The sequence below is a fragment of the Macrotis lagotis genome, chromosome 2 (genome assembly GCF_037893015.1).
Source record: "Macrotis lagotis isolate mMagLag1 chromosome 2, bilby.v1.9.chrom.fasta, whole genome shotgun sequence".
Lineage (NCBI taxonomy): Eukaryota > Metazoa > Chordata > Mammalia > Peramelemorphia > Peramelidae > Macrotis > Macrotis lagotis.
The window spans coordinates 33073359-33087678 of record NC_133659.1 but is presented as its reverse complement, the minus strand read 5'-3'; the positions used below and the strand labels follow the sequence as shown (position 1 = coordinate 33087678).

The window sequence follows — 14320 nt, the reverse complement described above, 5'->3', positions numbered from 1 at the left end:
AGAGTCAACCCTCTGAATGACAAGAGAAAGGTCTCAACTCCTTTTATGAGATGATTTAGAGGGATAAGTGAAAAGTTTTATACTTGGTCAGAGTGGAAGAAGTCTCGCTAAGCCAGACAGTTGTTATTCTGAAAAAAAAAACATCTGGGGTTTCAATTATCTATAAAAGTTCAAAAAAATCAACAGTGGGGCATGGCCGGTATAATGCTATTGGACCATCTTGGATTGTGTACAGAGAAAGGCGGGTGAGAGCCCTGGTAAGTTTTTATATTTGGGTTAGAGTTGAAGAAGCAAGGCTAATCCACACAGCTGTTCATCTGAGAAAGAGCTGGGGGTTTCAATGATCCGTAACTTTAGAGAAATCAATGGTGGGACATGGTCACCATAATGCTTACTGGGCTGCCTTGGCTTATGTTCACAGAAAGGCAAGTGAGTCCTGGTAAGATTTTTTATACTTGGGTTCGAGTGAGAGAAGCGTGGCCAATCTAGAAAGCTATTAGTCTGAAAAAGATATGGGGTTTCCATGGCTTGTAAACTGCAGAGGACTCAAGAGAGGGACGTGGCCACCATAAGGCTACTGGGTCATCTTGGATTATGAACTGAGAAAGGCAGGTGAGAGTCTATGTGGTAAGGAGTTTGGGGATCTTGATTCCTGTCACCTGGCTTGTTAGCTAGTTCTTCCAGTTTCGGGTCATCTGCGTGTCTTTCTACAAGTTGTGGATACAAATGTGAAGCAGGACAGGACCATAGATCTCTGAGACGACCTTCTGAGGGCACCGTGAAGCATCAGTGAGGTTCCAACCATTCAAATCCAGACCTAAACAGTTGTTTCAAGAGGAAGAAGCCTGCATTATTAGGAGGACCAAGAAAGATCTTTATGTGGGGTGTAGTGTCTGAGATGTGCTTCCAAGGAATCTAACAAGCAAGGAATTTGGAAAGATAGCAATGAGCAGAGTTTGGGAGGCAGTGCAAAGGCGTGGAGGTGGGAGATACCCATCAGGGCAAAGAAGAATTAGCAGGTCACTGTGACTAGATCTTGGAGATGGAAGGTTGAGGAGAGCCAGACTGAAGTGTGCTCCAGAACCAGGCTGAGCAGTCTGTATATGACTTGGGGGGGGGGGGTGCTCAAAATCACCCAGCTAGGACATTATTAAGTGTTATAGGTCCAATTTCAGCTCAGCTGTTCTGACTCCAGGGCTCGATCCACTGCACCACCTAGGTCCTAGGTGGCTGCTCTCAAACAGGTAATTCTAAAGGGAAGATTTTCAGACAGAAGGTCCATATGGACAACGTAACAGCAAGTAACATTGAAAATGCAACAAAAAACTGAATTAAAAAGAATTAGAGAAAACTCGGAATCAGAGCCACCTGAAACACGTTCTATTTTTTCAACTACATAACAGAGCCTCGCAATGGCAAGGCTTCTAAAAATTAAGTAAGAACTCTTAGTTGTTCCTCTCCACGGAAATCTTTAGTAAAAGGCGAAAGATTTATTCGGTTTGAAGAGAAACCAGAGTATGCAGACATTGCGCCACAGTCACCTGCCCAGGAGACACCACCTCCGGTAAAGTCAAGGCGAGTTTCCACCAGGGTTGCAAAGAATTGTGAATATGCAAATAAGCTCAGAAACTCGATCTCAAGGTTGACTGCCAGAGTCCAAAGGCAGGAGGAGCCTGGAGCCTCCTCCCCTTGAGGCCCTTCCTGAGCCTCTCCGTACCCTCCACCCCGACTCTTGCAGTCAATCAGGGACCTAGATTCGAACCCTAACTCTCCCACTTAGACCTTGTCTGACACTTTCCAGTTCCATCTTTCCCTCTGCCAGTAGATTTGGCTAAAGGGACCCCCCTACACACACCCTCCATCCCCATCCTCAACCCTCAGTTCCTCTACAAATTCCTGGAAGTTTATAGCTTCTAATAGTGGGTTCCCTTCCTGGTCCCCTCTAGTGCGGGATAAACTTCCTCCTCAAACAGGGCATCTCTTTTTTTTTTTTGCTTTTTTCCCAAAACAATGGGTTTAAGTGACTTGCTCAAGGTCACACAGCTACATAATTATTGTCTGTGGCTGGATTTGAACTCAAGTCCTCCTGACTCCAGGGCTGGTGCTCTATCCGCTGTGCCCCCTAGCTACCCTAAATCTTCATTTTTTCCCTTGTTTTTTGCAAAGCAATGTGGTTGAGTGACTTGCCCAGAATCACACAGCTAGTGAATTATTAAGTGTCTGAGGTCAAATCTGAACTCAGGTGCTCTGACTCCAGGGCTCTATCCATTGTACCCCCTGGCTGCCCTCAAACAGGGCATTCTGAAGGGAAGATTTTCAGAGGGTCCATATGGGCAGCATCTGTGCTCTATAAGGATTTCGGGAGCTGCATAGAGAACAAGACAGAAGGGGAGGTCCTAGAAGGAAGAACTGACTTCACTATCGAATGAATAGTCAGAGCAAGAAGGGAAAAGGAGCTAGAAGCGGCAAAGCTCTGGCTCTGATTCCGCCTGGGCAGATTTGGGGGTGGGGACTACCCAAAACAGCAGCCTAGATTCCTTGCCAGGCTACCCGCCTAGGGGGTGAGGAAGAAGGAAGAGAGAATTGGGGACTGGGGACTCTACTGTGGATAAATCACACTGGGAGTAGACTTTGGGAGGGGGAACCCAAAAGATATAGAAAGTGAAGAGAAAACATGTAACAAGTAAGGAAAGCCCTGAGATAAGCTTCTCTGGCCCAGATAATGCAAAAAAGCGAAATGAACATCTCCTGAAAAAATATTAAGAAACAAACTCTCGGAAATAAATTGTGTTTGATTACTTTGTAATTAAACTGAGAGAAAAAACTGCGCTACACCAGGTTACATTGAGAATGTAGTAGAAAGTTTTTAACAGAGAACTCAAGAGTCAGAGCCACCTAAAACACGTTCTGTTTTTCCAACTCTGTAACAGAGCCTCGCAATAGCAAGGCTTCTAAAAATTAAGTAAGAACTCTTAGTTGTTCCTCTCCACGGAAATCTTTAGTAAAAGGCGAAAGATTTATTCGGTTTGAAGAGAAACCAGAGTATGCAATCGTCGCGCCACAGTCACCTGCCCAGGAGACACCACCTCCGGTAAAGTCAAGGCGAGTTTCCACCAGGGTTGCAAAGAATTGTGAATATGCAAATAAGCTCAGAAACTCGATCTCAGGGTTGACTGCCAGAGTCCAAAGGCAGGAGGAGCCTGGAGCCTCCTCCCCTTGAGGCCCTTCCTGAGCCTCTCCGTACCCTCCACCCCGACTCTTGCAGTCAATCAGGGACCTAGATTCGAACCCTAACTCTCCCACTTAGACCTTGTCTGACACTTTCCAGTTCCATCTTTTCCTCTGCCAGTAGATTTGGCTAAAGGGACCCCCCTACACACACCCTCCATCCCCAACCCCACCCTCAACCCTCACTTCCTCTACAAATTCCTGGAAGTTTGTAGCTTCTAATAGTGGGTTCCCTTCCTGGTCCCCTCTAGTGTGGGATAAACTTCCTCCTCAAACAGGGCATCTCTTTTTTTTTTTGCTTTTTTCCCAAAACAATGGGTTTAAGTGACTTGCTCAAGGTCACACAGCTACATAATTATTGTCTGTGGCTGGATTTGAACTCAAGTCCTCCTGACTCCAGGGCTGGTGCTCTATCTTCTGTGCCCCCTAGCTACCCCAAATCTTCATTTTTTCCCTTGTTTTTTGGCAAAGCAATGTGGTTGAGTGACTTGCCCAGAATCACACAGCTAGTAAATTACTAAGTGTCTGAGGTCAAATTTGAACTCAGGTGCTCTGACTCCAGGGCTCTATCCATTTTACCACCTGGCTGCCCTCAAACAGGGCATTTCTGAAGTGGAGCTCAGCATCCTTCCCCCAGAATCCTAAAAAGGAAACATTCTCAAAGCCAACATTCTCTTATTTTTATATTATATAGATATTTCATAATGTTTTAAAATTGAATACAATGGTAGTTTCTTATGATCATTTTTTTTCTAGGCTTTGAGCTTTACAATTTTTCTCCCTCCCTCCCTTCCCTCCCCCTTCCCCCCAACAGAAGGCAATCTGATAAAGGCTTTACATTTGCCTCTATGATAAGCATAGATCAAAACTGACCATATGAGAGATGGATCAGATCCAAAAGGAAGGAAAAAAGACATTAGAGATAGCAAAATTACGTAATATATGACAACTTTTAAAAAATTGAAGGTCATAAGCTTTGGTCTCCATTTAAACTCCACAGTTCCTTCTCTGGATACAGGTGGTATTCTCCATCACAAATCCCCTACAATTTTTCCTGATTATTGCACAGATGGAATAAATAAGTCCGTCATGGTTGATAATCACCGCATGTTGTTAAGGTGTAATGTTCTTCTGGCTCTGCTCATCTCACTCAGATTCAGTTCATACAAGTCTTTTCAGGCTCAAAGCCAACATTCATAAAGCACCTTATATGTTCTTTCATTTGATCCTCTCAGAAACTATGTTAGATAGGTGCTTTTTATTATTCTCATCTTATAGATAAGGAAACTGAGGCTTGAGATTTCAGATCACACTACCAAGGAACTATTTTATAGAACACTGTTGAATTATTTTAAAAATTCCTTTTTAATAAGTTGATCACAAAAGGTCTATAAGTCACACAACTAGTAAGAATTTGATTCCAACTGAGGTCCAGCCAGTGTTCTATCCAGGGTACCACTTTCACCTAGCCTACATGTACACACTTAGAGCCCATGCATGTACATATGCTAACTTATGCAATCAACATTTATTATCTGCTCTAAGAAGGAAGCACCAACCCGGCTCTGGGAAGCTTCTTTCATATCCTCATCGCAATGTCCCTCTCTGCTCATTCAGAGGCTATGTATACATTTCATCCAGTTCCAGATGTGAACAGCATCTGGAAGCAGTCTGAAAGTTGGAGAAGCTGGGGTTACTTATTAATACATTTGAGAATCTTCAGCACAGCGATGATCATGAATCCATGAGAACTGATGGGTCACCAAGTGAACTAGTCTAGAGGGAGAGTCCAGGACAGTGCTCTGGGCAAGACTTATTGTTAATGGATGAGACCTGGATGAAGGATTCAGCAAAGGAGGCAAAGAAGAAATAACCAGATTGGAGGAGACCTGGGAGAAAGCAATGTCCTCAAAACCTAGATGCAAGAAAGAAAAATGTTTTGTAGCCACCTGGGTTCTAGTCATATCCATTTACTTCTATTCCATTTATTTGGTGCTTAGTTCAGAATTCTGTCACTATCAGTAAATGTTGGTAGAGTAATTAAAAAGCAGGAGGAACCTAAACTCATTTACAAATTTACTGCTCGCTCTCAATCTTACTACCAAGGAACAATTTTATAGAACATTGTTGAGTAATTTTTAAAAACAATTTTTATCAAGTTGATCACAAAAGGTCTATACTCTCAAGAGAAATATTAGGAAGAAGAAAAAAGGAATAATGAGGTCATGGCATGACCGTATCTCAAAATATAAAGGACTAATCATCAAATACTATTTGGTTCTAGTTAAAAAATAGAAAGCTAGATTTGTGGAACATCTTGGATTTAGACAACAACCACAACACAACTCAGAAGCAACCATATATAACTCTAGCCAGTTTTTGAGCCCAAGAGCCTAAATTACTAGAGAAGGAATTTTCTTTCCAATATAGACTTCTGGGAAAACTAGAAACCAGTTTGGCAGAAAATAGGTTAGAAACAACATCTTACACCATATACCTAGTAAACTATATATATATTTGCTCTAAATATGAAAGAATATGTACTGAAAAGATTACAGTAAAAGAGGGGCTTTTCACCATTATGGCAAGACAGAAAAGGACAGAGATAAACTTATAAAAGATAAAATAAAATTAATTACATAAAATTTTAAAGCTTTTGCCAATGTAACTACAGGAAAAAAAATTTTTCAATCGAATACTTCTGACAAAATCCTGCTATCCAGAATATACAGAGAAATGACACAAATATATGGCTGAATCATTCTCCAACAAATAATTAGAAAAAAAAAGATAGGAATGAAAAATTATTCAAAGAATAAATTATCAGTAGGTATGTGAAGAGTATTTAAAATAATTAGTAGTAAGAGCAATACCAGTTTATCAACTCTGATGTTTTATCCCACATTCCTTAAGTTGGCAAAAATGATCACTAATGACAAATAGTACTGGGAGGTGGTCTGTATCGAGACAAGTGCTTAAAAAATACTTTGGAATTATGCAGTCACTGTCACTATATTCTTTACACCTTTGACCCAGTTATCATTTGACTCTGCAGATATCCAAAGACATGCACTATGATCTGTGTCAAAATTTTAATTATAATATTATTCATACTAATAAAATAACTTTAGCAATATAATATATTTTTGATAATAGATCATAATAATATAACTTAACACTTTGTAGTAGCAAAAAACTAGAAACAATGTGGCTGCCCACCATTGAGGAATAGCTCAGAAAACTCTAGTTTCTGACACAGTGAAATAGCACTGTATCATAAAAGATGACAGCTCTGAGGAATTCAAGAAACCTGGAAAGTTTGTAGGAAATGATACAAAGAAAAGCCAACAGAACCAGAAAGATACACACAGTGACTGCAACAATGCAAATAATAGCAACACCAAAGGGAAGTCAACCTCAGATACTCAACCTCCACTCCAGATTAGATAAAAGGAAGCATCCTTTCTTGGTGGAACATCCATCATTTTAGTGGAGAAGTTAGAGAATATGGATTCAGAATATTAGGGGCAGCTGGGTGGCACAGTGGAACAGTGCATCAATCCTGAAATCAGGAGGAAAATTGAATTCAAATCCCACCTCAAATAGTAATTACTGGCTGTGTGACCTTGGGCAAGTCATTTTACCCCCATTGCCTTGCAAAAACAAAAAACAAACAGAAAATTATACACAAGACTGTCAAATTTGGTCACTTTGCTGATTGGGTTTTGAGGAATCACGTTGTGAATTTTTTTTTTAAGGATACAATTAAAAGTTATTGCAAATTGCAAAGCCAGGAAGGTGAAGAGCCTATGTCTATGTCATGTGATGATTGGTAGAAGGGATTGGGTTTGGGATTTTTTTTGTTGTTGCTGCTTGTTTGTTTTGGGAGAAGTAAAGGCTTAGTGAGGGACAAGAAAGCCAGCTTCAAAAATTAAAAAAAAAAAACCTCCAAATTAGGAAAATATTCTAAGGCTAGAATTGCCCCCAAAGTGGGAGAGACTGCCTCCAAGGGTGATCTGTTCCCTCTCTTTGAAGGTTTTCAAGATGAGATTGGATAATTTCTTGCCCAGTTTGGAATAGGGGAGTTTCCTTTGGGGTATGGCTAAGAAGCCTCTTCTGACTCTCAAATTCTAAATTGTGGCTCAGGATGTTATATTTGTGTAAACCACCAGGTGTCACTCGAAGCTCAAACTGCCTCATTCCATGGGGCTTACAGATGTTAGAAGCTGTCCCTCAGATCTGGGTTTTCCTTTGCCTAGGTTTTCTGAATCTTTAGGCAGCAAAGTGAGAAGAAGGTGCCGAGTGGAATGGTCTTAGGACTGTTAAAGAATGCATGGGTGTCCCACACTCTGACAGGACTTTATTTTTCTTAGCAAAGAAATTGATGGTGACATAGTAAAACCAATATCTATAAAATATTCCTCCACATAAAGCCGAGATTCCTTCCAAAATGTTCTTAAGGAAACAAGCATTTATTAAATGCCTGCTGTATGGTAAGACCTCAATTTGATCCTCACAACCACCCTGGGAGGAAGATACTAGGTTTATCCCCATTTTGGAGTTGAGAAAAGTGAGGCAGACAGAGGTAAAATGACTTTCCCAATGATGAGGGAAAATGTTATGCTAACAGAGTTAAGCTAGTGAACTGATCATCTTTATGGGTTCCCTATTCGCAATAGGGGCATTTGGTCATAATGAGCTAATCCTGTGAAGAACCTTGCCCTATAGAAGTCTCCCCATTTCCTTCCCCAGCAGAGTTCCATTGGGGAACTCAGCCCTCTCCTTTGAGGTAAGTAAACTATATGTCCATTTGTCATAACTCTGGGGCCAATGTCTCAAGAATTCTTCACTCTGCTCGAGTCAAGATTTCAGCCCCAGGGTCATATAGCTAGTAAATGCCTTAAGACTAAATTTGAATTCCATCCATCTAGTGTACCATCAATAGTAGTGAGGTGAGGTGAAGTGTGTGTGTGTGTGTGTGTGTGTGTGTGTGTGTGTGTGTGTGTGTGGCAAAGGTATCCATCTGAAGGCATCTACCTGGTCTGGAAAAGCTGGCCACACCCTTTCTCTCTTTCTCCAGTACTCACATATTCCCCAGGGCTCCAGCTCCTTGAAGCTGCTTTCTTTTCCCAGGTGACTCTCTTTGGGTCTTTTTCTTTGTTTTTGTAAGGCCATGAGGTTAAGTGATGACTTACCCAAGGTTACACAAAGTGAATATTAAGTGTCTGAGGTTATATTTGAACTCAGGTCCTCCTGACTCCAGGGCCAGTGATCTATCCACTTCACCATCACACCAGATCACTTTCACAATTATAAGGACTTTGTAAGAAGGTGAAAAGAGTTAGTAAAAAAACCTCTCCTCCCCTATCCACCCAGCTTTTAAAACCTCAGACCTTCTCCCTTTCTTGACTTCAAGATCTTTGACATTCATAAAAGCATGACTCGACTGAACTCTACAGGCTTTCTAACATCTCATTGGTAGTCTCTAACCACATCCTTTGCTTTCAGTGACTTCATCAATGAAAGTATCTCTTGGGGGCAGCTAGGTGGCGCTTTGCATAGAGCGCTGGCCCTGGAGTCAGGAGGACCTGCATTCAAAGCCAACCTCAGACACTTAATAATTGCCTAGCTGTGTGACCTTGGGCAAGTCACTTAACCCTATTGCAGGAAGGAAGGAAGGAAGGAAGGAAGGAAGGAAGGAAGGAAGGAAGGAAGGAAGGAAGGAAGGAGAAAGAATCTCTTCACAATCTAGAAAATATGAAGACTACAAATATCCTCGTGAATGGAGCTGAAGGTCCTGGGCAGTTAATTACTTGCAGGATCCTAGCAGTAATTCTTGAGCAGAGAGGGCCGCTCGCCATCCTGTCCCCTCCACCACCACCACCAACTGCAGAACATCCCATTCATTGCTGGGCGATCGCTTTCTGACAATGCCAGGAGAATACTTGGGATATTGTAAGCAGCCCCAGTCTTAAATTGAGGGGAGAGTTGGCCAGGGGAGTAGGACCAAGCAAGCCATTGGCCAGGCACTAGCTATCAGGGTGAGCTTGAATGGGGCGAGGGAAGGCTAGTTCCTTTCCCCTGAAATTTTCTCCCTTTATTCTGTGATTTCCTATTTGTTCAATTACAAGCTGTGTCTCTGTTACTGTAAGCTACTTGCAGGCAGGAACTGTTTTGAGGGCAACTAGGTGTCACAGTGGTTAGAGTCTAGAAGTTGGAGTCAGGAAGACCTGAGTTCAAATCCTCCCTCAAACCAGCTATGGGCAAGTCACTTAATCTCTGCTTCAGGTCCCATCTTTAAAATAAGAATAATAAGGGGCGGCTAGGTGGGCCAGCCCTGGAGTCAGGAGGACCTGAGTTCAAATCTCACCTCAGACACTTAATAATCACCTAGCTCTGTGGCCTTGGGCAAGCCACTTAACCCCATTTGCCTTGCAAAAACCTAAAATAAAATAAGAATAATAGCACCTACCACCTAGCTTGTTTTGAGGATAAATAAGATAATATTTGGGTAAAAGAGCTAAGGTGCTTTGCAGATTTTAGAGTGTTCTATAAATACTGCATTATTACTTTTGTCTTCCTATTCCCCCCACAGTGCCTCACAGTTCAGTGTATAGTAGATAAGAGTTCTGGACTTGGAGTCAGGAAGACTGCTTTTCCTGAAATCAAATCCAGCTTCTGACACTTAGTAGCTGTGTGTTCCCAGGCAAATCATTTAATCCTGTTTGCCTCAGTTTCCTAATCTATAAAATAAACTGGAGAAGGAAATGGCACATCACTCCAGTATCTTTACCAAGAAAACTTGCATCCTGAAGAGTGGAACATGACAGGGAAATGACTAAAGATTAAATACTGGTTGACTTTGCATCAGAGATCTCTTGATCATTCCATTGGTTCTTAGACTTGACCAGGAGCCCTTGAGTCATCTGAGTTGACATCCCTGAGATATTTTAATTTTCACTGTTGTAAATACCTTTAACAGATAAATTAAGTGAATGAGAAAACAATGGAGGAGAAGGGAGACTGAAATCCTAGTATAGAAAGCAAGATGTTTTGAGTGGTTTGGGAAATTTGTCCTTTACCTTAGGCTTTAAACATTGTGCCGGGGCCAGTGGAGAGATTAGGTACCATATTTCCCTGTGTATAAAATGCACCCTTTTTTGAAAAATGTGGGGTCTAAAAACTGGGAGCATCTTATACAGTGGTTGTAGATTTTTTTACTTGTATTTCCCACTTTTTTGCCCTTGTCTTTGCGCTCATTGTTTTGTACTTGTTACCAGTATATTAGGTTATGTTTTGCCATGTTCTGTCCAGAAATGGTACCAGCCCTGTGACCCTGTGGCCTTCTCCAGGCTGAGGCCCTGTCCCAACACATTTCCTCCTCAAGCGCAAGTCCAGGCCAGCCGCCTAGCCCCTGACATGCATACTTCCCGCTGCCCCCTCTGCCCCCTTGCACACTCCCTTGCTCAGGATGGACATCTGGGTTCTGATTCAGGGGAGACAGAACTCAACTGAACGGGCGGCTCCATGGACACAGCTAGGAGAGCCACCTATAGAGTCCAGAGTCAACAGTGCAGGTAGTCTGGGCCTCAGAGTCCAGCCCAAGACTGCCCAGTCAGGATGTCCAGGGATAAAGAAGTTGGCTGCTTCCATCAGCCGGGGTTCTATCTGAGGCCGGCCAGGCAAAGCCAGGAGCCCACCCACAGAGGTCTCAGAGAGCAGACTCATTTCTTCTGAACTGAGCCCATAACCCCCAAGAAAGACCCAAGGACTTCAAGCTGAGGGTCCCTGACTACTTGCCTCCATTTTACTGAGACATCTGATAAGACCCTCGTACAATTCTGGAGGCTTTGGACCAGATGACAGGGTCCCTCCCGAAAGAACAGTCAGTTTTGGGAGAGGTCTGCAGGCCCTGGACTGTGCCTAATGATCTGGATAATGGTGGCGATGGCAGGGTCAGCTGGGGAGCTGATACAATGCAAGTTAGAATACCGTTGATCTGGCTTAAAAAGGTCAAATGTAAAGTCTGAGGTCTGAGTTAAAGGAATCAGTGTCACAAGTACAGGGAATGGGAGGAGAGGGCTGACTAGACAGCAGCAAGCCTGAAAACCCTCTGTGGGATGGGACAGCCAAGCAACCAAATGGGAATCTGAGTGGTTCAGTTGGCTTCCAGGAGGGAGGGGAGCATGCCCTGTCCTCTACCCTGGACAGGCCTCATCTGGAGGCCAGTGGGCATGTCAGCTGCACCATGCTTTTATGAACATAAAACATATTGGAGTCAAAAAAGGGAAAAGGCCCTCTGAGGATTTTACAAGCCAGGTGGATTCAGAATTGGCCATTTGAAGACATGACAAGCTTGTAGCTGCTTCAGCTCTGGCCTGATGTAGGATCAGAGAATAACAGAAGATAAAAAGTTGGTAAGGACCTCCAGTTCAAACCATACCCCAAAAAATCACCACTATAAGTAGTGGTCATCGCAGTGGACAGAGCACTGGCCCTGGAATCAGGAGGACCTGCATTCAAAGCCGGCCTCAGACACTTAATAATTACCTAGCTGTGGGACCTTGGGCAAGTCACTTAACTCCACTGCCTTGCCAAAAAAAACAAAAATAAGTGGTGTTCATCCATTCATTGAAGAACTCCAAGTAAGGAGAGCTCATCACTTCTGGGTTTGTTTGGGTTTGTTGTTGGGGGTTCTTTTTGTGGAAAGGTAATGGGGTTAAGTGACTTTCCCAAGGTCACACAGCTAGGTAATTATTTCTGAGGCCACATTTGAACTCAAGTTCTCAAGACACCAGGGCCAGTGCTCCATCCACTGCACCTAGCTGCCCCGAGCTCATCACTTCTGGAGGTGGCCCATCTCCTTCTGGGATAGTTCTTCCTTATCCCCGCCCTCCTGCTCATTCAAAGTTGTGAGATGTGAAATAGCAGAACAGGACTCATAGGTCTTCAGAAACTTGAGATACCCCCCACCCCAGGATCTGATGGTTCTGATGGGAGTTCCACGTAAGGGTGACACCCAGGCCACCATTTCTGCTATATTCCTCAAGTATTCCATCTCAGCCCCAGGCTGGGTGTACACACACACACACACACACTCCCTTTTCAGCTTTTTTCTTTTTTGTGATGCCTTCCATATTGGAATGGAAGTCCTTATTAATGATTCTAAATGTAAACTAGAAAGGCCAGCCTCCTAGTGCTGGAGAGGAACCAGAGAATGACAACTCCCCAGGACTGTCCTGCCACACCCTCTCTGCCCCTGGGCGCTCAAACTTTTCTATAAAGGCCAAACTTCTCTGTGATCACAAGTGTTGCTTAGAACCATTCCAACTAGGAGGATGGGGAAAATGTTTGTCTTTCTTTCCTTCTCCCCTCACCCAGTCAGAAAAACGTAGTCCCTCCATAACTTTTCAAAAGCTAATTTCCACCCCATCATACACAGAAGAACTGAGTTAAACTTGATTTATCAAAAGTTAAGCATAAGTGATCCTAATATTTTATTTTGAATTATTTTGTATTTAGTATCTATAGAAAAAGAAAAGTTAAGAAATTACAATTTGGGGATAAATTCTTAAATGAGTAAAAATAAAGTTAAATTGTGTAAAAAAGAATGTAAGCTCTTTGAGGGCAGGAAATTTCTTATTTTTTATTAATATTTAATAAATGCTTGTCAACTGACTTGAGAACAGCGATTGATCGATTGATCATGTTCCTAATTAAATATGACCAACTGCTCCGGCTGATCTTCCTAAGGACCCCAGGCCCTTCACTATCCTGGCAGCCACCCTCCAACTGATCAATGAGCTTCTGAAAGCTTGACCAAAACTGACCCCAGTCCTCCAGATGAGGGCTGACTGGGACAAAGCCTGGGCGAAGGATTCCTGCCTCCCCCTTTCTGGAAGAGCTCCCTCTTAATGATGAAGTCCAAGATGGCTGAGGGTTGTTGGTGTTTCATTGCCCTGCTGGCTCCTACTGAGCTTGTAGCTCACCGGCAGCCCCACATCCCTTTCAGAAGAGCAAAATTGTGAACAAAAGTCAAAAGGAAGAGTGGGTCCCTTCTATGCTGGATGACCCAGGAGCCAGGCAGGGCAGGGTTCCAAGAAAAGAGATTTTTGCCTTTGGGGTCAGAGTTTTAACATCCTTTCATATGTCCTTCCCTATGCAGCCATTGAGTTGATCAAAGATCTCATCAACACTGATATTCGGAGTGCTCTGCTGAAAGGTCTGGTTGACCTCCTGAAACCATCTGCCAAAGACACCATCAAGCTTCAGCCCAAGATCTTAGAAGGTGAGCTGGGCCCCCTGGGCACTCCCAGCAGGATTTGTCTACTCACCCAGAGTCCATCCCTGCCCTTCCTCCTCCCTTGCTTCTACAGATCCATCAGTATTCCAGGTCTCTGGTCACTTTCCTGTGTTTCTGCAGCAAGCTGCAGCTGCCAAGATCATTGGGTAAGCCCCCTTCAACACCACCTCCACTCGTAATATCCTTGGAGTTGACACCTGTCCAAACATCAGCCCCCATGGTAGCGAAGAAGGGGTATCAAGAAGGGGGAGGAAGTAGTTTGAGATTTGCTCCAGCCTTGTTGCCCCTACCACATTCTGGGCCAACTTCAATGGCAGCTCTACCCAACCCTCACCTCTTTCTCCACAACTGCCAGAAACCTTGGATTCCTGAGCTCAGTCACTAGCCGACAAAGGAGAAAGAAAAACCAGGGTTTGGAATCAGGAAGATTTAGTTTCAAAAACAGTATTAGCACCAACTAACTGAATGGCCTTGGGAAATCACATGCCCTCAGTTTCTTTCCCTGTAGAACTGAATATTTATCTTGCATGGACTGCCTCCTAGGATGGTGGAGGGGAGTTGTGGATGGCTCTGGGAATAGCAAGACCCATAAAATATATGTCCTAATGATGACCATAGTGGGGGGTCGGGGCCCAAATGCCTCAGGAGGGCAACTTCCAGTCCTTCTGTTGGGGTGATCCTCCCCATCATCCCCCACAAATGGGCCTCACCTTGAAGAATTCTAAGCAGCGTAGGGGACCAGGTTCCCTCCCAGACAGCCCAGACTACTCATTGGCAGTAAGGCTTTCC

The 14320-nt window shown here is 43.4% G+C and overlaps 1 protein-coding gene and 2 non-coding genes across 3 annotated transcripts in view; 1 reads left to right on the top strand and 2 right to left on the bottom strand.

Annotated features, from left to right (window-relative positions):
- The window catches only part of ARMH1 (armadillo like helical domain containing 1), a 62141-nt gene that overhangs the window by 41301 nt on the left and 6520 nt on the right, over positions 1-14320 (top strand). The window contains exons 8-9 of the mRNA XM_074220857.1: positions 13394-13516; positions 13605-13677. Coding sequence (XP_074076958.1) covers positions 13394-13516; positions 13605-13677 — 196 coding nt within the window. The remainder of the gene's footprint in view (positions 1-13393; positions 13517-13604; positions 13678-14320) is intronic.
- LOC141515607 (U5 spliceosomal RNA) lies at positions 1404-1519 on the bottom strand. Its single transcript, XR_012476370.1, has one exon. It is a non-coding gene; the product is annotated as a U5 spliceosomal RNA (small nuclear RNA).
- LOC141515604 (U5 spliceosomal RNA) lies at positions 2931-3046 on the bottom strand. Its single transcript, XR_012476368.1, has one exon. It is a non-coding gene; the product is annotated as a U5 spliceosomal RNA (small nuclear RNA).